The sequence below is a fragment of the Pituophis catenifer genome, unplaced genomic scaffold (assembly GCF_029215685.1).
Source record: "Pituophis catenifer annectens isolate HBS135680 unplaced genomic scaffold, rPitCat1.0.hap2 SCAF_8, whole genome shotgun sequence".
Classification (NCBI taxonomy): domain Eukaryota; kingdom Metazoa; phylum Chordata; class Lepidosauria; order Squamata; family Colubridae; genus Pituophis; species Pituophis catenifer.
The window spans coordinates 76,281,798-76,308,105 of NW_027256888.1; the positions used below are offsets into that span (position 1 = coordinate 76,281,798).

The 26,308-nt window shown below is 48.5% G+C and overlaps 1 protein-coding gene across 1 annotated transcript in view; it reads left to right on the forward strand.

Annotated features, from left to right (window-relative positions):
• The window catches only part of CCDC158 (coiled-coil domain containing 158), a 71,645-nt gene that overhangs the window by 1,153 nt on the left and 44,184 nt on the right, over positions 1-26,308 (forward strand). Inside the window, exons 3-10 of the mRNA XM_070948749.1 lie at positions 1,076-1,323; positions 4,630-4,739; positions 6,477-6,804; positions 7,641-7,717; positions 10,475-10,585; positions 12,853-12,967; positions 14,569-14,688; positions 17,850-18,047. Coding sequence (XP_070804850.1) covers positions 1,076-1,323; positions 4,630-4,739; positions 6,477-6,804; positions 7,641-7,717; positions 10,475-10,585; positions 12,853-12,967; positions 14,569-14,688; positions 17,850-18,047 — 1,307 coding nt within the window. The remainder of the gene's footprint in view (positions 1-1,075; positions 1,324-4,629; positions 4,740-6,476; positions 6,805-7,640; positions 7,718-10,474; positions 10,586-12,852; positions 12,968-14,568; positions 14,689-17,849; positions 18,048-26,308) is intronic.

A 26,308-nucleotide genomic window follows, 5' to 3' on the forward strand; every position in this document is an offset into this window, starting at 1 on the left:
CACCCCGCTCCAGGGGAAGGATACTGTAAAATATCCATTCCCACCCCACTCCAGGGGAAGGATACTGCAAAATTCCCATTTCCCCCCGATCAGCTGGGACTCAGGAGGCAGAGAATAGATGGGGGTGGGGCAAGTCAGAGGTGGCATTTACCGGTTCTCTGAACTACTCAAAATTTCCGCTACCGGTTCTCCAGAACTGGTCAGAACCTGCTGAAACCCACCTCTGCATGGCTTGGTGGGCGTGGCAGGGGAAGGGTATTTCAAAATCTCCATTCCCACCCCACTCTGGGGCCAGCCAGAGGTGGTATTTGCCGGTTCTCCAAACTGCTCAAAGTTTCCCTTACTGGTTCTCCAGAACCTGTCAGAACCTGCTGGATTTATGAAAGTTGTTAAGTGAATGGCTGCACTTGTTAAATTAATGACGCACGGATGCACAGCGGAGCTTAACTGGGGGGCCGGCTCGCGGGCCATCAGAGAGGGCGCTGCGTGCCATCTCTGGCACACGCGCCATAGGTTGGCATTACAGCCCTATCTTATCAGGTGTCATGGTTGTGACTACCAATTGGAGAAGTCAGCAAATCACTTTTATTTATTTATTTATTTATTTATTTATTTTTAATTTGATTTATATGCCGCCCTTCTCCAGAGACTCAGGGTGGCTTACAGTGCATTAAGCAATAGCCTTCATCCTTTTGTATATTTTATACAAAGTCAGCTTATTGCCCCCACAAACTGGGTCCTCATTTCACCTACCTTAGAAAGGCTGGAAGGCTGAGTCAACCTTGAGCCTTGGAGAGATTTGAACCAGCAGAAATTGCAGGCAGCTGTGTTAATAACAGGGTGCATTAAACCACTGTACTATCAAGGCTCTTTTCATTTCTTCATTAAATTTATATGCTGCCTATCTGACCGTTGGAGCGACTCTGTGTGGCATACAGAATAATAATTAAGAAGATAAAATATAAAATCAGCTAATGAGAATTTAACAGAGGTTTGCATTTCCCCCCCCCACCATTATATTATTCTGTGTTTTCTTCAATTGCTGTCAAATTCTTGGTCCATCTGTGTGTTTTAGGGGTCCCCACGATGGCCAGCCCAAAACCATCGTCAAGTTCAACCAAGCACAGCAGTACGGTCCTAGACAGCACCTCATACAATTTTCCTAGTTCACACAGTAGTCCTCCAAAGACCCTTTCTTCCAGATATGAATCGGAGAGCGGGAGTCCCAAAAAATCAGTAATCTTTTCTGGAAAAGAGCAGGTGGAGACCATCCTGGAAGAATATGCAGAGCAAGTGAGGGATTTGCAGAAGAAGCTAAGTGAAGTAAGTATCAAGTTTGTCCTGAATTTTATTTCATTTTTAAAATTTTATTTGTTTATTAAATTCATAAGGCTGCCCATCTAGCTCTTTTGGGGCGACTCTGTACAGTTACCTGCACGGGTAGTCCTCGATTTACAACCATTCGTTTAGCGACCGTTTGAAGTTACAGTGGCACTGAAAAGCATGGCACTTAAGACCTGTTTTCACACTTACGACGGTCGCAACATCCTCAAGGGTCCTGTGATCAAAATTCGGACGCTTGACAACTGACATGTATTTATGATGGTTGCAGTGTCGTGGGGTCATGTGATTTCCCTTTGTGACCTCTTGTGACAAGCAAAGTCATTGGGGAAGCCAGATTCACTTAGCAACCGTGTTACTAACGTCAGTGATTCACTTAACTGCGGCAAGGAAGGTTGTAAAATGGGGCAAAATTAACTTAACCACCATCTTGCTTTTTAGGGATAGAAATTTTGGGCTCAGTTGTGGTCACAGGTCGAGGACTACCTGTACCTGAATATTCTCAGGCAACTAGAGAGAACAGATGTTACTGTCCAGGCTGGGACGTTTATATAGAAATAGCACTTAGACTTATATACCGCTTCATAGTGCTTTAAGCAGTTTACAGAGTCAGCCTATTGCCCCCAACAATCTGGGTCCTCATTTTACCCACCTCGGAAGGATTGAAGGCTAAATCAACTTTGAGCCAGTGAGATTCAATCTGCCAAACTGCAGCTAACAGTCAGCTGAAGTAGCCTGCAGTACTGCACTCTAACCACTGCATCACCTCAGGGTGCAGGTGTCAGGTTTCGAGGTCGTCTCAAATAAATTGCATTTCAAACAAAGTCTTTGAAGTAAAACTCCCATTTATTAAGCACGACATTCTGAACCCAACTCCAATTGCAGCCAACACTGACTTCCAGACCCAAAACCCTCCCTTTCCGTTCCCCTGCACTCATTGGCCATCTTCCCAGTCACTCTACCCCTAATCTACAGCTACAGCTCAAAGGAATTTCCCCCCTCCCATCCCATCTCCTAGGGGATATTATCTCCAGGGAAAATAAGTAGGTGAAAAGTCAAACGTCCCTTTCCAGATGCCTCCGCTTCTTCTTCTTATGTCAGCACTAGAGTAAATGCAGCTTGAAGTGCTGACAGCAGGGTTCCAAGGAACACCCCTAACAAAATAAAGCTTTGAGGCCTGAGGTTCCTTAAAGTTCCAATTTATTAGAGATGTCATGTTGGCACATCTAAAAAAACCCGAATCTGAAAGCTTCCAGGTTTTCCACACTCAGCTGACAGTTTACAGCCGTGCCCCACACCCACAAGTTCGTCACATTGTCCAATCAACTCTTCACACTCTACTGGATACAATCTTCAGGCAGTCTCCATCAGACGCAGGCAAAAGTCCTTGAATACCGAATGTTGTTATGACTAACTTTCTACCGCTCCAGCAACAACCCCCTCCCAACTTCCCCAGCCAAAATATGTGGCAGTTAAGAAGCAAAAAAGAAAATTGTCTTCCACAACTGACAGAACTGCAGCTAGCAGTCAGCTGAAGTAGCCCGCAGTACTTCACTCTAACCACTGCGCCACCTCGATATGTTATAAAAAGGTGGGGAAACACCAGGAAAAACAGAAAAGTCACTGCCGTTTAACATCTGGGCCAAGAAAAGCTGAATTCTGCTGCATATAAATTAGGCCATACTATGTTTAATCTGCCTTCTTTATTTCGCTTCTGCTATTGTGGGGAGAAACTGCAACTCGAAGATGGATAGCTTTGCAGTCTGCCAATTAAAACAAAAAGTATATTTCCTCTTTAATAGATTTTTTTTTTTGGTGGTTAGAAAAAAAAACGTAAGTATAAAAACGGTCATGTCAGCTGCCACTTTATGTTTGCCTGTGCTTGGTTGCCATGTAGTGACAGACTGCCATGAAACGTGGGGAAGGAAAAGAAGTGGGGAATGCTTGGGGAAATGAAAGTAAGGGCTGTATCTTCTCAAGATGTTGCCTCAAGGCAGTGGTGGGTTGCCCCCGGTTTGGACCGGTTCGTAAGAACCGGTAGTAAAACTGGCAGGAGGCTCCGCCCACTGACCCTGGACGTCATCAGAAGTGATCTGCACTGACCATTATGAAAATATCTTGCCGGGACCTGATTGATGATACGGGGGTGGGCAATGAGAGGTAATTAAGGGAGGGGAAAGTAGAATTTAGGGATTTGGCTGCACAATTCTCAGTTTTGACTTTGCAATATTGCAATACACATGATCTCTAATACATTATACCTTTCTCATGAAATGGAGCCAAGAATCATTTCTATTTAGAGATTTACTTATTTTTCATAGTATAAGATGCTCTGGAGTATAAGATGCACATTAGTTTTTGGCGAGGAAAACAAGAAAAAAAAAATTCTGCCTCTGCCGACCAGCATCCATCAGTATTCATCTGGCTAACGTCCTTGCAGCAAACAGCAAACAGCCTGGTTAGCTTCAGCATGTTATCGCAGCCTGATTCAGCACGAGCAGCTGATTGGCGGTTGGATCGGCCTTCTGGAATACCGCCAATCAGCTGTTCAAGGCTGTGGGGATCGCCACAGCCCATCGCCATCTCACCGTGTCACATTTTTGGCCTCCTCGCATTGCATTTTTAGCCTCTGCATGCTCCATTTTAGACCTGTTCCAGGCTGCCAAGATCACCACAGCACATCGCCACAGACTGCTGCCTCCGTGCGTCGCATTTTTGGCCCATTCCAAGTGGCTGGGATTTCCCCCGCCACCACTGCCGATCCCCGCCACCTGGAATGGGCCAAAAACATGATGCGCAGAGGCCAAAAATGGGGCATGAGGAGGCCGAAAACACGAAGTGCGGAGGCAGCAATTGGCAGCAAAGTGCTGTGGCGATCCCAGCAGCCTGGAACGGGTCTAAAACGGGGCATGCGGAGACTGAAAACAGCCAAAGGGTGGGGGCCAGCGGGTGGGCGGGGCTTCAGCAACATTTGCTGTATAAGACGCACAGACATTTCCACCTACATTTGTGGGGGGAGAGTATATCTTATACGATGAAAAATATGGTAAGTAGTGGCAGGTCTGACAGGTCATGTCACTTATTTCAGTGCCATTGTAACTTCAGTCACTAAACAAATGGTTGTAAGTCGAGGACTACCTGTAGCAGGAAAGCTCCAAGTGAATTTGTTTCCTAAGGAATGCTTTCTTTCCATTGCTGTGTTCCAGAAAATCTCTCCCCTGCTTCTGTCTCTGCGGTTTGCCCCATTCCCCCAGCATTTATTTAATTGCCTCATTTCATCTCCTGTAGAACACAGAACAACACGAGCAACAGAAATTCGCTTTACGGCAATCAATTATTGAGCTGCAGACGAGTCTGGAAAACGCAATGAGAGAGAAAGAATCCCTTAGTGAATTAAGGTGAGTCCCCTCATAGCCTGAACCGAACAGAGTCACCAATCCTAGGTCCATTTTTTTTTTTTAAAAAATGATTTATATGCCGCCCTTCTCCGGAGACTCAGGGCAGCTTACAATGTGCTCAGCAATAGCCTTCATCCTTTTGTATATTTAAACAAAGTCAGCTTATTGCCCCCACAACTGGGTCCTCAATTTACCTACCTTAGAAAGGATGGAAGGCTGAGTCAACCTTGAGCCTGGCAAGTTCGCCATTTTTCTTGGCGATTACTTTTTTCTGGGTTGGCTCCAAAATGATTTAAGCGGGAAATGATTTCAAAGGCAGCTGAGTCTTTCTTTCTAACTCACTGTCAACTGTCCAGTTGGCGAATCCAGAAAAAGAAACTCCTGGGACATTATTTTACCAAGAATACAAACTTTACTGAACAAATCACGTTAGCACAGAAGGAGCAAAACCAGCTCTGGGTTTCCCATGCAAAAGCAAGCATACCATTCATTCCCCCTTTTCCCCACAGATCACCCATAGTCCATTACATCCACCAATCCCATCAGTTCATTTTGTTATGGGAACCAGCTGGCCATGCTGGGACATCTGCTCGGGCTGTCTTTGAGGGGGCACCAATGTCTTATGGGAACCAGGGTTGGAATTCAGCTGGTTTGGACTGGTTCTGCCAAATCGGTAGTTGCAAGGACTGGTTGACCCCGACCACCCTGCCCCTCCCCTCCCAGGAGTCTCCACACAGCCCGTTTTAGATGCCAGGTAAATGCAGGGCCTGCGCGGAGGCTCTGGGAGGGCGAAAACAGGCCTACCAGAACTCCAGAAACGGGCCCGTTTCCAGCCTTCTGACAGCCTCCGGAGCCTGGGGGAGGCTGTTTTCGCCCTCCTGGAGGCTTGAGCGAAGTCTCCGGAGCCTGAGGAGGGCAAAAAATGGGCCTACCGGAAGTACCGGAAGTCTGGAAACGGGCCTGTTTCTGGCCTCCAGAAGGGGGAGGCCATTTTTGCCCTCCTGGAGGCTTGAGGAAAGCCGCCGGAGCCCCTGGTCCTTCTTTTCATTCAACTAGACATACCCAGGGGTGGGATTCAGCCAGTTTGGACCAGTTCGGGTGAACCAGATGCTAATTTTACATCTGGTTCACCGAACCGGTAGTTGCAAGGACTGGCTGATCCCAGCCACCCTGCCCCTCCCCTCCCAGGAGTCTCCACGCAGCCCATTTTGGATGCCAGGTAAGTGCAGCGCCCGTGCGGAGGCTCTGGGAGGGTGAAAAATGGGCCTACCGGAACTCCAGAAATAGGCCCGTTTCTAGCCTCCGGAGGGCCTCCGGAGCCTGGGGGAGTCTGTTTTCGAACTCCTGGAGGCTCGCAAGAAGCCTCCAGAGCCTGGGGAGGGCAAAAAACGGGCCTCCCAGAAGTTCTGGAAATGGGCCTGTTTCTGGCCTCAGAGGGCCTCCGGAGGGCCTCCGGAGCCTGGGGAAGGCATTTTTTTCCCTCCCGGAGGCTTGAGGAAAGCCTCCAGAGCTACCCGCCATGGTGCAGGAGGTTGAGTAGGCCACGCCCACTATGGCCACGCCCACCCAGCAATCGGGCAGAGAACCGGTTGCTAAAGTTTTTGAATCCTACCCCTGGACATACCCAATTCCTTCCAACGTTCTTTGTATGTTTTAACCTCCAGCCCCTCTAATCATCTTCGTTTCTCTTCTCTTTTTTTGGGGGGGGGGTTGGGTTCTTCCTTTCCCGATCAATAGACGAAAGGAATCTCACTCGCAAGAAGGTCACAATAGCAGGCTGAGAGCCACGGTGGATGAGTTGAAGACGGCCAGCCTGCTTCAGGAGGAAATGCTGAAGGAATCCAGTAGCCAGATTGACTATTTGAAAAAGTTGGTCCAGGGCCATGAAGACGTATTCGAACAGCTCCGCGGTCTTCTCCTGCACTACGAAGGGGGTCCAGACCAGAAGTCCTATGGATATGAAAGCATTGCCAGCGTCCGCGTATCCTACCTGCCCACTGCTTTCGCCAGGATTCTCCAGGACTTCGAAGCAGAGGTGTTGCGTTTGAAATCCAAGTTTGTCCCAGTACGTGATTTTTCCTCTTAAGTTGCTTATCTTCACCCCAAATTTGGAAACGTACAGGCAGTCCTCGACTTAACGACCGCAACGGATCCCAACATTATTGTTGCTGTGCGAAACAGTTGTTAAGTGAATTTGTCCCATTTTATGACCGTTGTTGCTGGGAAACTGCTCTCAGCTTATGGCCACGATTGAGCCCAACATTTCTGCTCCTAAGCGAGACAGTTGTTAAGTGAATTTTGCCCTGTTTGCCACTTGCAGTTGTTAAGTTAGGAACCACGGTTGTTAAATGAATCTGGTTTATCCCATTGACTTTGCTTGTCAGAAGGTCGCAAAAGGGGACCAGATAACCTTGTGACGCTACAACGGTCTTAAATATGAGTCAGTTTCCAAGCATCTGAATTTTGATCACATCACCATAGGGATGCCGCAATAGTCATAAGTGTGAAAAATGGTCCTAAGTCACTTTTTTCAGTGCCGTTGTAACTTCGAACAGTCACTAAATGAACTGTTGTAAACCGAGGACCACGTGTAGTCAGAGAAAACAGGAGTAAGGGACTGTTTTATGCTATCTTATGGAAATGTAGATGGAATTCCTTAAAAACATGTTATCAGACCTGGCAGTAGGATGAAGTAAATATTGATTAAAGATTATCGTCAATGTAAGTGTAAAAATAGATACTCAGCAAACTTGAGGCTATTCCTTTTATTTGTCTTAGCACCATGTTTTAGAAATGGCCACAGTGCTCTGACTACTGAGGAAACTTCTTTGTTGTTTGCACTATATAGTTCCTTGCATTAGAATAATTTTTAATTAACCATAATTTGTGACATTTTATCAGCTGGAAGACCAAATAGATATGATGCAAAGAGAATCACAGTCGAAAACCGAAATTTTGCTTCAGCAACATCAGGACAGGTACGCCGTTTCCGGTTCCTTCATTTTAAACATTATTTTAGATTATTTTCATGTCACTCATCAAGAAAGTTCCCACAGCAGATTACAGATAGTCCTTGACTTACAACCACAATGGGGTGCAGAAGTTCCATTTCCAAGAAAGTGATTAAGTTATTAAATGCGCTGTGTGTCATGCCCCCGTCGGAGTCTGAATCTGAGATGGAAGACGGACAGCTGACAGAGAGCGGGAGAGTTGGCTCCGTTGGCTGTGGAGGAAACTGGAGAAGGTCAAAGCCAGGCTGGGCAGAGCAGAGGAGAGGTAGAACAAGGGAGAGGGGGTTCAGATGAAGACCAAGGCCCACCCCCACCTCATCCTAGGGCATGCAGGGAAGAATGCAAAAGAGAGCAACTTGGGTTGCGTGGCTTACGAGGAAGGAAAGGGCCCTGATTCCCTTCACAAGGCACACCTGGGGATGGAGTTTAAAGGAGGGGCAGTTGGGAGGGGCGTTTGTCGGGAAGAAATGCTGAATTCATCTAGTGTCGAGAGTTGTGGCCTGCATTCCTGGCATTCCTCCTGACTGTTTGAATTAGTGCCGTGCTTCTGTGTGCTTATCTTGTCTTGCTGGAATTATTACCGTGAATTCTTTGCTTTTGGGACTCCTTATCTTGCCTTGCTGGAGTGATTGACTTGCAGTCATTCTGCTTACAGCATTTGGACTGGAGTATCTGCAGCCAGAAGCTGCTGCAGGTTTGTGGGAGAGCTTTTCTCCAGGCAGGAGTGTAAACGGGACGTTGGGGGCAAAGTTGGTGCCAATAAAGGAACTCATAACAGTTCTCTGGCTGTGTTGCCTTTGTGCCATGCCCCAGGTCATCACACTGTGCCTGATTTTGTAATCTTTTTTCCCCATGGTTGTTAAGTGAATCACTGCAGTTGGCCCCACTGTCATTAAGCAAACTTAACCTCCTCCATTGACTCTGCTTGTCAGAAGCTGGATGGGAAGGTCACAAAAAGGGATCACGTGACCCTGGGACAGTGCAGCTGTCATAAATACGTGCCAGTTGCCGAGCGTCCAAATTTTGATTATATGACCGTGGGGGTGCTGCCATGGTCATAAGTGCAAGGACTGATCATTCATCCCTTTTTTCAATGCCGTTGTAACTTCAAAGGGTCACTAAAGGAACGGTTGTAAGTTGAGAACCTGTATTAGGAGAAACAAAATGTTTCACACACACAGAGAGAGAGAAATGAAATCTGATGCAGTAGGTCAAAGCAGACTAAAACAAAAAAAGTTAAAGCTTTACAAAACAGAGAAAAACAGAAACACAGAAAGTTGATTTATGGCTAGAAGAGGTTTTAATCCATTGTTAACAAAAGCAGCATGAAATTTAAAATGTTTTTTTAAAAAAAAAAATTGTTGGTGGGAGGATCATTAGAAAAAAACCTGAAGGAACGGGTCTTGAAAAAGTTCAGCACTGCTCCTGAGAAAGGTCTCATAGAAGCCAATCTAACCCCCATAAAAAATGAAGAAGTTCATCGAAAATAAAGGGGTATCAGTGGAAGTGTGTCGTAAAAGATGCTCAGTTCCTAGGTTGCTTAATAAAATTAAGAACCAGAGGTTTCCCTAAAAATACTGCTTCCGAATAATTATTCTAGTGAAGGCACGTACATCAGCCATTCATTGTTACAAGAGAAAAGAAGAAGGAAGAGTTTAGAACAGTGATGGCGAAACTTTTCGGCACCAAGTGTGTAAACCAGAACGTACGTGCATCAGTGATGGGTTGCTACCGGTTCTCCCCAGTTTGGGAGAGCCGGTAGCGGAAATCTTGATGTGAGAGCAAACCGGTTCGCTCCAACCATCAGCTGGGCCCACCCCCGCGATATACTTACCTGTATTCCTTCATTTTTAGCCCAGCTGTAAGGCACAGCAGAGCGGATTGCCATGCCTCAGCTGTACTGAAATTCAACACGTTTGCGCGAAGCCGATCGCACGCAAAGCCACCACTGGCGTGCATGCATGTGCATGTGTGTGTGCCGGAGCGCCAGAATCTCAGCTGGCTGGGATTTATGCACGTCAGCCAGCTGGTTTTCGCACATGCCAGAGCACCAGAAACTCGAAGACCAGCTGGCTGGCGCACACATGACTTTTTTGACCATTTTGGGGGGCATTTTCAGGCCGTTTTCCAATGCTCCGGCACCTATAAAGACCAACTGGCTGGCGAGCATGTACGTGCTGGAAACCAGAAGAGCAGCTGGTGACGGTGCGCGTGCCCACAGAGAGGGCTCCGCGTGCAACCTCTGGCATGCGTGCCATAGGTTCGCAATCATGAGTTTAGAACCGTGATGGCGAACCAATGGCACAAGTGCCACAGGTGGCACGCAGAGCCCTCTCTGCAGGCATGCCAGCTGTCACCCCATCCCAGTTCCACCACCTTCCGCCGGCCAGTTGGTCTTTAGGTCTCTGCCACGCATGCATGTGGGGGGCACATGCGGGGGGTGCAGGTTGATGCAGGAGGCTTGCCAGGCCCAAATCAGGGCACAGGCCCCCCCTTTTTGGGCCTGGAAAGCCTCCTGCACCAACCTGGAAGCCAAAACGGGGTGCAAGGGATGGGGCACATGTGCGGGGGGCGCATGCATGGCCCTCCCCCACATGCGTAAGGGACATACGTATATGCGGGGGGCGGGGCACATGCTTGATGAGAGGTAATTGGCACATTAGACCACGGATGCCTTATCGCTATTCCTTTATTGTGTGTGTGTGTTTTTTTTTTTAATAACAGTGTTGAGAGGCTGATCGGTGAACATGAGCAGGATCTGGAAGTATTGAGGGAGGCAGCGAAGGCTTCCCACAGCCACGCCAACAATATTCAAAGCCAGATGGAAATCATTCAGTACGTAATACTCTTCTGAAGGGCGTCCCAGCAAATGTTCCCGAGTAAAGTTTCATGAAACTCGGCCACTTTAAGACCTGTGGACTTCAACTCCCAGAATTCCCCAGACAGCACATCTAAAGCAAATGCCCCAAAGCAGGGGTGGGCTTCAAAAATTTTAGCAAGCGGTTCTCTGCCCAGTTGATGGGTGGGCGTGGCCAGGGTGGAAGTGGCCTAGTCGGCATCCTGCACCACGGCGTGGGGTGGTGCGTTTTTGCCCTCCCCGGTCTCTGGAGGCTTTCCTCAAGCCTCTGGGAGGACAAAAACAGTCTCCCCAGGCTCCAGAGGCCCTCTGGAGGCCAGAAACGGGCCCAGCCCTCCTGAACTTCCGGTAGACCCATTTTTCGCCCTCCCCGAGCCTCCGCGCGCACCCTGCAGTTACCTGCATCCAAAACAGGCCACTTGGGACTCCTGGGAGGGGCAGGGTGGGGTGGGTGGGGCAGGGCCAGCCAGGATTGGGATTTGGGGGTTTTCCGAACTGCACAGAGTCTTAGCTAGGGGTTCTCCCGAACCCCCAGCGGCCCACCCCTGCCTCAAAGGTGCTTTTTCCAAAAGGCAACTGGACTTTCTTGTTGGTTTTTTTTTTTCCATTTGAAAACGTTTTTGCTTCTCATCCAAGAAGCACCTTCAAACATTTTTTCAAAGGCCAAAAAAACCGCAAGAAACTCTAGTTGTCTTTTTGGGGAAAGCACCTTCGGGATAACCGTGACCTGGATGATTGACAATCTCCATAGACATCAGCTGACACCCACTACTGCAACGCTCTCTACATGGGGTTCCCCTTCAGGAGCACCCGGAGGCTCCAACTGGCGCAGAGTGCGGCCGCGCGGGTGGTTATGGGAGCAACATGGTGCTCCCATGTAATACCTCTCCTGCGCGAGCTGCACTGGCTCCCGGTGGTCTTCCGGGTGCGCTTCAAGGTTTTGGTTACCACCTTTAGAGCGCTCAATGGCTTAGGGCCTGGTTATTTACGGGACCGCCTGCTGCCGCAAACGGCCTCCCACCAGCTGGTACGCTCTCACAGAGAGGGACTCCTCCGGGTACCGTCGGCCAAACAATGTCGGCTGGCGGCCCCCAGGGGGAGAGCCTTCTCTGTGGGGGCACCTACTATCTGGAATGAGCTCCCCCCGGAGATACAGAGGATCCCGGATCTACGCACCTTCCGCCGCGCTTTTAAGACCTTTTTATTTCACCAGGCGGGCCTGGCCTAACCTTTCCCATTCTTTTTTAATGTAAATTTTAATGTAAATTTTAATTTGTTCTTAACCTGGGGTTTTAAATTTGTCTTGGGCTAAATTGATTTAATTCGATTTTACTTCTGCTCTTAATTTTTGTATTCTATGTGTTTTATTCTGTGCCTGTTCACCGCCCTGAGTCCTTCAGGAGTAGGGCGGTATACAAATTAAATAAAATGAAAATGAAAATGTCCACCGGAACTCTTGTTTCAGGAATTCCAGCCAAAGAATTAAAGAGAAAGCCTTTAGCAGAGCACGGTGACCTAACCTTCCTTCTGGTGCTTTGTCCCATGCCCCTGGCCCTTGGAGGCAGAGAAGACACAATGCACAATGGCCTGTACGGATGGACAAACCTGTTTCCACCTCCCTCTCCCCCAAAATTTATCCGGCTCTTCAAATTGCACATCTAATATTTATTTGTGATGACTGCAAAACTGCAGGAGTGGTGCGGTGGCCCAGATGTGGGGCTCTGAGTTTGATCCTAGGTAGAGGCAGATATATTTCTCTCTCTGGGCCAGTGGTGGGTTGCCCCTGGTTCAGACCGGTTCGCATGAACCGGTAGTAAAACCGGCGGGAGGCTCCGCCCACTGACATCAGATCGTCTATCATGTGATCTGCATGCACATCATTTACTACTGGTTCGTGGGCACAATGCGAACCGGTAGTGAAGGTAAGTAGAACCCACCCCTGCTCTGGGCACACTGAGAATATATCCGCTGAACAAAAACTCCGCATTGGTAACAGGAAGGGCATCCAGCCAGTAAAACACACTGTTAGCTCCATTCAGTTGCCCAGACTCCACCCCGCAAGGCATTATGGGATTGTTAAAAGATGATGATGATGATACCTGCAAAACTGCATTTTTGGCAGTGATTTGTCACGTCTCATTGTCTGCTTAGATTTCAAGCATCATTCTCACCTTTATAACTACGCTGTCTGCTCCTGAGTATTTTAGATTCTCATTTGGGTTTAATTTCCTCTCTTTATTCTCAGAGAACAAGCCAAAAATCAGAAATCTTTGTATTTGCGCCAAATCAGTCAGCTGGAAGGCACAATTTCTCAGTTGCGCTCTGAGCTACGGGAAGCCATGAGGTTGTCCCAGGATAAGGTGAGTGTGAGAGTGTTGGTGACCTTTGCAATCTGGGCGAAATTGACCTTGGCGATTGTAAACGCAGCTCATTTCCTGACTACAGGTAGTCCTCGACTTACAACAATTCATTTAGTGACCGTTCAAGGTTACGACAACTCTGGAAAAAAAGGGACTTATGACTGTTTTTCACACTTAGGACCGTTGCAAGCATCCCCGTTGGTCACACGATCAAAATTCAGACGCTTGGCAACTGACTCATATTTATGACGGTTGCAGCGTCCCCTTTTGTGACCTTCCGGCAAGCAAAGTCAATTGGGAAGCCGGATTCCCCATACAACGTAACAGCTGCAGCGATTCACTTAACAACCGGGGTGAGAAAGGTCATAAAGTGGGACAAAATTCACTTAACCACTGTCTCGCTTAGCGACATCAAAGACATCAAAGACCGCAGTATAGAGGTGTATTTGAGTGGTGCGGTGGCCTAGAGGTGAAGCTCTCGCCTCACAATCAGAAGATTGTGAGTTCGATCCTAGGTAGAGGCAGATATTTCTCTCTCTGGGCACGATGAAAATGTATCTGCTGAATATAACTCCGCATTGGCAACAGGAAGGGCATCTGGCCAGGAAACACTCTGCTAGCTCCATTCAGTTGCCTAGACTCCACCCCGCAAGGAATAATGGGGTTGTTAACAGAAGATGATTCCACACATTATGAAAACTATAGCTTGAAGGTTTAAAAAACTCCCAAGTTGTACTTGATTTGTGATGTCTTCATGGATGTGGACAACTATGCAGAAGTAATTTGCCACTGCTGCCTTCTAGGATATTTTTTCCTGGTGGTCTCCCAGCCAGCTCTTAAACTAGATCTGGCCAGGCTTAGCTTTTTCAACTCAACAAAGCCCAGTTAAGCGTTGCCACCTTCTTGAGCTAGGCTACAAAGTTGTTCTGTCCCCGTACCACGCACACACCCAACCAGCCAGCCGAGGGTTAAATAAACTCTTCAAACACTCAACGTCAGTGATAAGGAACTTGGCAGCAACTCCGTGGCTGCCTGCCAAGAACTTTTACTCCGATAACACAGACAAAAATACACACAGTTTGAATAATCCAGTTTGTAATTAAATCCACAGCAAATAGGTGTTGTGTCCGAAGGTGCAAAGTGCCTCGCCAGAGATTAGCTTTGTCCGTCACAGAGTCTGAATGGCCACCACACTCCCTATTATAGCCTGTGGGGTGTGGTCCAGTGACTCAACTTAATCTCTGGCACGCCTCCTTTTCTGCTGCGCCCGCTTGTCTCTCCGACGCTGGCGTGGGTCCAACCACAATGTTTCTTTGTCACTATCCGACAGCTCAGAAACACCTGGCTCCTGGCCAATCTCTTCTCCTTCAGGAGACACCTGAGGCATTGCCAGAGAGGAGGGTCCTGGAAGGGAGGCCTGGCCGTCTCCTCTCCTTCATGTTCGGAGCCTTCTTCCTCCGATAAGATAGGCTCGGAGGACGGAGTCACAACAAAAGTGAAGTAAAAAAAAACAACCCAAAAAGACTGAGATTCTTAGCAACCTGCATTCTGTGCCGCCTCCGAGGGTCATTTCTGAGTGTGTTTTTGTATTAATGCTTTAGATAGAAGATCTGGAGAAGCAGCTGCACCTGGTTCACTCTGAGATGACTGAAGCTCAGATTGAAAGGGATCAATACAGCCACGAATCTGGAAACTTAGATGATGAGGTTCAGCAATTGTTGGTAGGAATCTGGCACAGGTCACAGCTTCAATTGAAAAATGGCTTTTGCAAATCTCGGGGTTCATAATTGAGCTAAGTCGGTCAAATTCCATGCCTTTATGAGGAGCTCAGGCCATTAGATCTTACAGTAGAAAACCAAACTCATCTTCATGATAATGCCATACATGCATACTTTCAACTTCATTGAGACTGACTCTTGAGCCCCTCACAGCCTACTGACTAAGTGTCAGTGGGATGTAAGTAAAGAGTTGCAAATTTATCCCATCCCTACCCCTTCCTTTGTCACATTGCTTGTGTAGGGTTGCCAGGTCTGCTTCCAAAAATAGCGGACAAGCGGGCGGGTGGGGGAGGTTAAGTAGTAAAAAAATAAAAAAAAATTTACAATTAAATTTTATATTTTCTTACAAACAATTTACAGTAGGCCGTCATATTTGTTCTGTCGGTTTCGTTGTTGGTAATCCATGCAAAAGTAGCTTCCCAGTCTTTGGTGTATTTGCACACTCCTCTCTTTCGTTTTAAAGAATTCGAAATCTCGCCGCTGTCACTCTCATCACTCGACGCCATTTTAGGTCAATCGATACAAGCTACAATACATTTTTAAAATGTGAACTGACTGTACATAATTTTATAATATATTTTTATTTTAATCTCATCATTAATTTTTTCGGAGAATCGAGTTCAATGGATATTCGATCTTTGTCTCATTCTAATTTATGAAAAAAAAAGACAAAGCGCGATTCTCCTATCCTTATTCTCTTAGACTGTACAGCTTTAGATTACGTACCATTTCATCATAAAGCTTTTGAATAAAAAAAATGTCCACTATTTTGTGGAAAAAAAAAATAGTGAACATAATGTGAAAAAAGCGGACTGTCCGCTCAAATAGTGGACACCTGGCAACAACTCTATGCTTGTGGCCTAAGACAAGGTGGGCAATTGTGGCTCTTTTACAACCTGTGGACTTCAACTCCCAGAATTCCTGAGATAGCTGGGAGTTGAAGTCCACAGGTTGTAAAAGAGCCACAATTGCCCACCCCTGGCCTAAGAGATTACGAATCTAGAGTTGCTTCCTTCTGCCTTTCTTCCCTGGCATGCATGCATGGAGTACATGTTCTTCATTATTCTTTTATTTTTATTCTTTTATCAAACTTGTATGCTGCCCATCTCACCAAAGGCAAGTCTTTGGTACAATGTAGCTACTTAACTACTTTACTTATCTCTATAGAGGCTGTTGTTAAATAAATCTTATTTGGTGTTAGTTGTTCAATGTTGGGAGCATATCTTCTAACACAGTTAAAAGGATTAAAAAACACTATCAGGTCCAATGAGAGAAATATTGAGAATATTTCAAGTTTATAAAGTGATTTTGGGACAAGGATTTAGCTGTATTCAATCCATCAGAGAGAGAGGGAGGGAGGGAGGGAGGGAAGGAAGGGAGGGAGGGAGGGAGGGAGGGACTAGATGACCTACAAGATCCCTTCCAACTCTGTTAATCTGTAAAAAAAAAAACAAGAAAGGAAAGAAAGAAAAAGGAAGGAAGAGAGAGAAAGAGAAAGGAAGGAAGGAAGGAAGGAAGGAAGGAAGGAAGGAAGGAAGGAAGGAAGGAAGGAAGGTCAGCAGTCTGAAGCAGAAGCTCGATTCGGGACCTGAAAAAGGAAGATGGTAAAAGAGATGAGCAGCAAGAGAGAAAGGAACCTGTTCTCTTTACATCTTTTGCATTTTTCCTGCTTGAAAACGTCTTTTCTCACTTTTTTTTGCTGCTAACCATTGTTTATTGTTATTTTCACTACGGAAAAAGGCATAAAAATTTAAGCGATGCCGTTCAATCCAATCTCACACTGAGCTTATCGCTTCAGAACCATCATTTTGGAGATAAGAGGAGGACCCTCGGGAGAAAAAAGGCATTTTGGATCTTGTCCCAAGAAACCCCCATGTTTCTGGAGTTACCAGCTAAACAATTTCTGCCTCCCAGACGAGGCAGATATTTTGCTTAAGTACCGGTAGATTGTAAATCGTACTAATTTTTCCTTTGAGCTTTATTTCATTTTACCGAGCTTAACTTGAGCGTGGAAAATGTTTAGTTTGTTTAGGATCGGCTGCTCCTGGATTACAGGTAGCCCTCTGCTTAACGACATTTCATTCAGTGACCAATTGCAGTTACGACGGTGCTGGAAAAAAGTGACTCGTGACCGTTTTTCAGTTAAGACCGTTGCAGCGTCCCCATAGACACGTGATCAAAATTCAGCCACTTGGCAACGGATTAATATTTATGACAGTTGCAGTGTCCCGGACTCATGTGATCAGGGTTTTTTTGCGACGTTCTGACAAGCAAAGTCAATGGGGAAGCCGGATTCACTTAACAACCGTGTGACTAATTTAACAACGGCAGATGTCTATGGAGATTCTCAGTCCTCCAGGTCATGGTTGTCCCAAAAGTGCTTTCTTTTTTCAAGAGGCAACTGGACCAGGGGGTGAAATCCAGCAGGTTCTGACAGGTTCTGGAGAACCAGTAGCGGAAATTTTAAGTAGTCTGGAGAATCTGCAAATACCACTTCTGGCTGGCCCCAGAGTGGGGAAGGAATGGGGATTTTGCAGTATCCTTCCCCTGGAGTGGGGTGGGAATGGAGATTTTGCAGTATCCTTCCCCTGCCACGCCTACCAAGCCACACCACACCACATCCACCAAGCCACTCCCACAGATCCGGTAGTAAAAAAAATTTGGATTTCACCACTGAACTGGACTTTCTGATTTTTCTTTGAAGACATTTTGCTTCTCATCCAAGAAGTTCCTTCAGCTTTTTCTTCTCTCAATCAGAGCTGAAGAAGTTTCTTGGATGAGAAGCGAAACGTCTTCAAAGAAAACACCAAAAAGTCCAGTTGCCTGTTGAGAAAAGCACCTTTGGGACTTAACAACAGCAGATTCACTTAACAACCATGTGCCTAATTTAACAATGGCAGATTCACTTAACAACTGTTGTAAACTGGGACAAAACTCACTTAACAAATGTCTCATTTAGCCAACAGAAATGTGAGGCTCAATTGGGGTCGTACGTCGAGGACTACCTGTACATCTTTCAGGCTTTGTTTTTAAGGGTTTTAAATTTTTTTCCTCAACGTTCAGAAACGATGAAGCTTTGGTTAACGGGTTGCCTTGCCTTGTAGGCTGAACTCCACAAGAAAGACGTAGAACTGAATCTGGAAAAGGAGCAGAATAAGAGGCTCTGGGATCGAGACACGGGGAGCAGCATCACCATCGACAATCTGCGGAGAGAGCTGGACAACAAAAACATGGAGCTGCAGCGCTTGGACTCCATCGTCCGGTCCTTGCAGATGGAGTGTGAAGGACAAGTTCAGCGTCAGGTCAGAAAAGGAAGAAAGTCCCACAAAATCCCACCTGATCTTGAGCATTTCCCAAACTTCTAGAATACTTTATTTGGCCGAGCATGATTAGACCCACAAGGAACTTTGTCTCTGGTGCAGAAGTTCTCAGTATATGCATGCAAAGCAACAAGAGTATTAATAATCATAATAACGATGCCAATAAGAAGAGGTAGTAGACAAGATGAGAAGGAGTAATCCAGGTAGTCCTCGATTTACGACCACAACGTACCCTGTTTTCCCCAAAATAAGACATCCCCTGATAATAAGCCCAATCGGGCTTTTGAGCGCATGGCAATAAGGCCAAGCGCTTATTTCAGGGTTCAAAAAAAATATAAGACAGGGTCTTATTTTCGGGGAAACACGGTATGTTGTGAAGTGAGACATTCGTTAAGTGAGTTTTGCCCCAGAGGAGGTAGTAGAAAAGATGAGAAGGATACTAGTAATAGAGGTAAGACTCCTTAATGGCAGGGGTCCCCAATCCGCGGTCCGTGGATTGGCACTGGTCCGCGGCATGCCGGAAACCGGTCCGCGCAAGCAAGCAAAGACCCATCCGTAGGATACAGGCATCACACAAAACACGCCCCCTCCGGTCCGTGGAAAAATCTCTTTCCACGGAACTGGTCCCCAATTCCCAAAAGATTGAAGGCCTTATGTCTATGGAGATTCTCAGTCATCCAGGTCATTGTTCTCCCAAAGATGCTTTTTTTACAAGAGGCAACTGGTTTTTCAGGGGTTTTCTTTGAAGACATTTCGCTTCTCCTCCAAGAAGCTTCTTCAGCTCTGACTGGGATGGTGGGGAAGGGAAGGATTTATACTCCTTGCAGACAGCTGGTCATTTGCATCCTTTTTAGAGAGTCGTTGAGATCACCTGGAGGTTTATCTGTGTCCTCAGGGTCACCTGAGTAGTGAAAATGGGTGTGGAGCGGAGGTGGGTTTCAGCAGGTTCTGACCAGGGGTGGGTTCTAAATTTTTTTACTACTGGTTCTGTGGGCGTGGCTTATTTTGTGGGTGTGGCTTGGAGGTCATGTGACTAGGTGGGCATGGCTAGCTGGTCAGAGTCATTTCTGGAAGGTCCTTGCACTTACGACCAGTCCTCGCACTTACAACCCGACTCATTTGTTTGCTTTTAACACTGATCAGCTGTAGGACGGCCCTTTGAAGCCCCGCAGCAAGAGTTTAAACAGTTTTTTTCCCTCTAGTCATCAGCTGGGACTCAGGAGGCAGCAATAGATTGGGGGTGGGACCAAATAAAAGGTAAGAATAACATGGGGGGGACGGGGTGGGAGGGCGGGGGGGAGGAGAACTGGTTCGGTGACGTCATATCGTCACCGCTACCAGCTCGGCCGAACCGGACCAAACCGGGAGGAACCCACCACTGGTTCTGACCAGTTCTGGAGAACCAGTAGCGGAAATTTTGAGTAGTTCGGACAACCGGTAAATATCGCCTCTGACTGGCCCTGCCCCCATCTAGTCCCAGCTGATCGGGAGGAAATGAAGATTTTGCAATATCCTTCCTCCGGAGTGGGGAGAGAATGTAGATTTTACAGTATCCTTCTCCTGGAATGGAGATTTTACAGTATCCTTCCCCTGGAGTGGGGAGGGAATGGAGATTTTACAGTATACTTCCCTGCAGTGGGGAGGGAATGGGGATTTTACAGTATCCTTCCCCTGGAATGGAGATTTTACAGTATCCTTCCCCTGGAGTAGGGAGGGAATGGAGATTTTACAGTATCCTTCCCCTGCCATGCCCACCAAGCCACGCCCACCAAGCCATGCCACACCCACCAAGCCACACCCACAGAACCGGTAGTAAAAACATTTGAAACTCACCACTGATGCGGAGCCTTCTTGGAACTGCCGAAAGGACTGTGTTGTAGACTGGAGATAGATGATGTCATATCTCTCCTCTTCTGTCGAGAGAGGCTGTTCAGTTTTGACATAAATGGCCTCTTTGGAGATTGGAGATTGTTGTGTTGTAGATTGGAGACAGACAGAGCTGAAGAAGCTTCTTGGATGAGAAGCGAAATGTCTTCAAAGAAAAACCTGAAAGTCCCGTTGCCTCTTGAAAAAAAAATGCCTTGTGTGTTTTCATTCTCAATGACCTGCAGGGAGCAGCATCACTCCACAGTGGCAGCAAAAATACAGGTAGTCCGCTTACAATTGAGCTGCGGCATTTCTGTTGCTAGCCAAAACAACATTCGTTAAGTGAATTTTGCCCCATTTTATGACATTCCTTGCTACGGTTGTTAAGGGAATCGCTGCAGTTGTTAAGTTAATAACATCGTTGTTAAGTGAATCTGGCTTTCCCATTGATTTGGCTTGCTGGAAGGTCGCAAAAGGGTGATCGCGTGACCCCAGGGACACTGCAACCGTCATAAACCTGAACTAGTTGCCACACGTCTGAATTTTGATCGCGTGACCACGGGGATGCTGCAGCGGTCGTAAAGTGTGAAATAACGTCCGTAAGTCCCTTTTTTCAGTGCCGTTGTAACTTTGAACGGTCATGAAATGTACTGTTAGAAGTCGAGGACTACCCGTGCTGGCATGCTAGGAGAATCAGGACGAGTCCTCCAGCACTTTTGCTAGCTTCCACGTTTATGAAAAGACATTCGGTGAGTTTTTGTGAGTTGGAAAAGATGCTACCAGTCCCCTGGTTATTAGTCAAATGCCGATTATGTACATAGCTGGAGAGGAAAGAATCGTGGCAGGACCTTGATACATTACCCAGTTGAAGGAGGATTTCAAATTTCAACGGGTGTCGTTTCACAGACACACACAAATAAGGTTTAGTGCAGAACCTCATCCAGAGTAGAGAAATCATTAGGAAGTGGTGGTAGGATTGGGGAAATGAGGCTCCCTTGGTAATATGATCCAGAGCAATGGTGGGTTCCCCCGGTTCGGCTCGGTTCGGCCGAGCCGGTAGCGGTGATGATATGACATCACCGAACGGTTCTCTTTTTCGGGAACTGCCCCCCCGACCCCCCACGTTATTCTTACCTTTTATTTGGCCCCACCCCCAATCTATTGCTGCCTCCCGAGTCCCAACTGATCGGCTAGAAGGAAAAAAACTGTTTAAACTCTTGCCGTGGGGCTTCAAAGGGCCACCCTACAGCTGATCAGTGTTAAAAGGCAGTGTGGTGGTAATAATAATAATAATAATAATAATAATTTTATTTCTATACCGCCCTTCTCCCGAAGGACTCAGGGCGGTGTACAGCCTATTTAAAAACACAAACAAAACAATGATATAAAATTTAAAATAATTAAATAAATGGCTCAAATTTAAAACCCCAATAAATTTAAATACCCCAATTTAAAACTATTGCATTGATAGTCCGGCCTGGCGGAACAACAGGGTCTTCAATGCGCAGCGAAACACCCGGAGGTCAGATATCTTACGAATTTCCGGGGGCAGTTCATTCCACAGGGCTGGGGCTCCCACAGAGAAGGCCCTCCCCCTGGGCGTCGCCAGCCGACATAACTTGGCTGACGGCACCCTGAGGAGACCCTCTCTGTGGGAACGAACTGGTCGGTGGGAGGCTATTGGTGGCAGAAGACGGTCTCGGAGGTACCCGGGTCCTATGCCATGGAGCGCTTTAAAGGTGGTAACCAACACCTTGAATCGCACCCGGAAGACCACCGGGAGCCAGTGCAGCTCGCGCAGGAGGGGTGTCACATGGGCATAACGGGTTGCGCCCATAACCACCCCGCGCGGCCGCATTCTGGACCAGCTGGAGCTTCCGAGTGCTCTTCAAGGGGAGCCCCATGTAGAGAGCATTACAATAGTCCAACCGGGAAGTAACAAGGGCATGAGTGACCGTGCGCAGGGCGTCCCGATCCAGAAAGGGCTGCAACTGGCGAATCAGGCGAACCTGATAAAAGGCCCCCCTGGCCACGGCCGTCATATGCTCTTCTAAAGACAGCCGTGCATCCAGGAGGACACCCAGATTGCGAGCCCTCTCCGTGGGGGGCAAAGATTCACCCCCAATAGTCAGCGATGGCACCTGCTGACTATATCGGGGCGCCGGGAGCCACAGCCACTCGGTCTTGGAGGGGTTGAGTCTGAGCCTGTTCCTCCCCATCCAGGCCCGCACGGCCTCCAGGCAGCGGGACATCACATCAAGGGCATCGTTGGGGTGGTCTGGGGTGGAGATGTACAGCTGGGTATCGTCAGCGTACAGATGACACTTCACTCCAAAACCACGGATGATCTCACCCAGCGGCTTCACATAAATGTTGAACAGGAGGGGCGAGAGGACCGACCCTTGCGGCACTCCCCATGCGAGACGCCTCGAGGTCGACCTCTGCCCCCCTGCCAACACGAACTGCGAGCGGTCGGAGAGGAAGGAGGAGAACCACCGCAAAACGGTGCCCCCTATTCCTAACCCCCTCAACCGCTGCAGCATGATACCATGGTCGATGGTATCAAAAGCCGCTGAGAGATCTAATAGGACTAGGACAGAGGAACAACCCCTGTCCCGAGCCCTCCAGAGATCATCCACCAACGCGACCAATGCCGTTTCTGTGCTGTACCCCTGCCTGAAGCCCGACTGGTACGGGTCTAGATAGATAGCTTCATCCAGGTGCCGGGGAAGTTGTCGTGCCACCACGCTCTCAACAACCTTCGCCACAAAATGAAGGTTGGAGACTGGACGATAGTTGGCTAATTCAGCCGGGTCCAGGGAAGGCTTCTTGAGGAGGGGCCTCACTACCGCCTCTTTCAAGGCAGCAGGAAAGGCACCCTCACCCAAAGAAGCACCTATAATCCCCTGGAGCCAGCCTCGTGTAACCTCCCGGGAGGCCAGTACCAACCAGGAGGGACACGGGTCCAATAAACACGTGGCGGCACTAATCTTACCCAGAACCCTGTCCACATCCTCGGGAGTCACAGGATCAAACTCCTCCCAGATAACATTCTCAAGGCCTGCCCCGGTCTCCTCCCGTGGACTCATCCAATCGGAGTCCAAGCCATCCCGAATCCGAGCGACTTTATCGTGCAGGAATTGCACAAAATCCTCAGCACGACCCTGCAAGGGATCTTCCCGCACTCCCCCCCGAAGAAGGGAGTGGGTCACCCTAAACAGGGCGGCTGGGCGGTTCTCTGCAGATGCGATAAGAGCGGAAAAATGGTTAGATTTTGCCGCTTTTATCGCCACTAGGTAGGTCTTGATATAGGACCTCACCTGTGTCCGGTCGGAATCGGATTGACTAGTCCTCCAAATGCTCTCTAGGCGTCTTTTCCGACGCTTCATCTCTCTCAGCTCCTCAGAGAACCAAGGAGCTAATTGAGATCGGCATCGGGTCAGAGGCCGCAAAGGCACGACGCGATCCAAAGCTCCGGCGGCCGCCCTTTCCCAGGCGGCCACCAGCTCTTCAGTCGAGTCGTGTGTTAGAGTCTCAGGAAACGGCCCAAGCTCCGTCAGGAACCTTTCGGGATCCATCAGGCGCCTGGGACGGAACCATCTGGTCGGTTCCGTCTCCCTGCGGTGGGGGCAGGCGGTAGGAAAGTCTAGTTGAAGGAGTGAATGATCTGTCCATGACAAGGGTTTAATATCTAGTTCCCCTCTACCAAGATCATTCAACCACTGACCAGAGATAAAAATCAGGTCCAGAGTGTGTCCCCCTATGTGAGTGGGGCCTTGAACTAACTGGGTCAGGTCCAAGGCCGTCATGGAAGCCATGAACTCCCGAGCCACCTCTGACGCCTCACCTGCGGATGGGAGGTTGAAATCCCCCATGACAATAAGTCTGGGGGTATCGACCGCCACCCCGGCAATGACATCGAGTAGCTCGGGCAGGGTCGCTGCCACGTGGCAGGGAGCCAGGTACGTAGTCAGCAAACCCATCTGCACCGCACGGCCCCACTTCACACAAAGGGACTCACATCCGGCTATCTGAGGAACAGTGGTCTCCCTCGGACAAAGACTCTCCCTAATGATCACCGCCACTCCCCCACCCCTCCCCTGGGCCCTTGGCTGATGAAATGCACGGAAACCTGGCGGGCACATCTCTACGAGGGGGACCCCCCCCTCTTGGCCCAACCAGGTCTCCGTAATACCTGCCAGGTCTGCACCCCCCTCCGAAATAAGATCACAGATGAGGGGGGCCTTATTAACCACCGACCTGGCATTACATAACATCAGCCGCGGACCCTGGGCCTGAGGCTCTACACAACCCAGGACACGAGTCACGCATTGGGGGCCAGAGTGCGCAATCGCTCGGAGACAGCGCGTGCGCACCCCCGACACTTGATATGACCCCCTGCGCCCGTCGTACCTGCCCCTCCCACTCATGATTTCAATTACACAGCCCTTTCTATCGTCCCCCTGCCCCCCAGTTAAATTTCCTGTCACGACCCCTCTGCTGCAGCTAATCAACCCCTCATCCCGCACAGTCGCTATCTGGACCCCCCCAGGTCCACTTTTACAACTCCCACCCACCCTCCCGGGTCCCCTTAAAATTTTCCTTAAAAATTTAGCTAAAAAACCCCTCAGCCCCCTCTTTGCTGCATGCCATCTCTCGGGGTCCCAAAGCCCGTCATCAAGATAGGCCCTCGATAACGTGGAGGGCCAGGCCTGTGAGAGGGGGGAGTCTCGCAGCGCAAGAAGGTCGGTTTTTTGGAGCATCAACCGAGCCAAAGATGGGAGAAGAAAAGCCAGTCCGGGAATCTATCATAGTCCAAGGGATAACTGAGCATAAAGGTCACAAAATGTCCATTTATAGGGCTGGACTCCACTGTCCTCTCACGACAGGGAGAGGGTCCAATGTTCTTTTTCTCCAACAGAGGTTAATGGCCAACCATCCTCTCACGATGGCCGGTCCCGTTACAAAGTTGACGGGAGCAGTGTTCTATCCTCTCCGTTGGGATGTGGAAAATCCCTCAGCTCTCTCAAATGGTGCACAGTCTCTCCAACCAGCGAGGGTGTGAGTGGAGCATAATAAAGGTCCAAAGTGTCCAAAGTATAGATGTTAATAACGATGGTAATAATAAAGATATTAATAAGATGATAATAGACCCACGGGCACAAGATCTTCCTTAAGGTGAGAGTAGGAGTAGCGAGACAGGAAAGCCCAATCCAGGGGTGGTTGGCCATTAAGGTCAACACCCACCCTTACCTGGGGGGAAAGGGGCGGGGAGGAGAGGCCACCCGAGGCGACCAAGCAACCAAACCATGGTCAGCCTCCTGTCTCTCCAACCCAATTTCCACAACCCCCCAGTCACAGCTTAGTTCTAAAAAACACCCCATCACAGTAATCACAGTCATCACAGTAATCACAGATGGTAGTCTTAGGGGTGAGGCTGTTAGCTTCTCCTCCATCAACCTGCTGCCAGGCTGTTTCTCTGGCCGGCCGGTCCATGTCAGCCACTGCCACCGCCGCCGTCGCCGCCGTCGTCGCCAGCTCGCAACCAAGCACCGGTAGACCGGTGCCTCCAAAAACGAATGAGTAGACCAGTGCCTCCAAAAACAAATGGGTAGACCGGTGCCTCCAAAAACGAATGAGTAGACCGGGGCCTCCAAAAACAAAATGAGTAGATCGGTACAGCTCTGCAAGCAGTTAAAAGCCTGGTAGACCAGTACCTCTGCTAAATCCTAAAGAATTGTCACATGACCATCAAGCCACGCCCACAAAATAAGCCACGCCCACAGAACCGGTAGTAAAAAATGTTAGAACCCACCCCTGATCCAGAGACAATCTCTGAGCCTGCCCTACTTTGTTGCGCTTATTTTGGGGAGGAGAATGGTTGAAAACAGATACAGATTAACAAGAGTTGGAAGGGATCTCGCAGGTCATCTAGTCCAACCCCCTGCCCAAGCAGGAGACCCTACACCAATGATGGCGAACCTTTTTACCAACAAATGCCGAAATGGGAGCACACATGCGCAGGCGCAGGAGCGCCAGAAACCGGAAGAGCAGATCTCCGGCACGCATGTGTGGGCGCGCTGAAAACCGGAAGAGCAGCTGAGCTTCTGGTTGCGGTCACCTGGTCTTTCTGGCACACATGTGTGCGCAAAGATTAACTGGATGGCGCACATGCATGCACCGGAAACCAGAAACTCAGGTTCCCGACTGGCGCATGCGCGCCAGGGAGCTGCACTTCCGGTTTCCGGTGCTTCCGCATGCACGAAGATCAGCTGGCCGGCACGCATGTGTGCCAGAAACCAGAAAACCAGGAACCGAGGAAGAGCAACAGGCGACAGCTGGCGTGCCCGGAGAGATGGCTCTTGCGTGCCACTTCC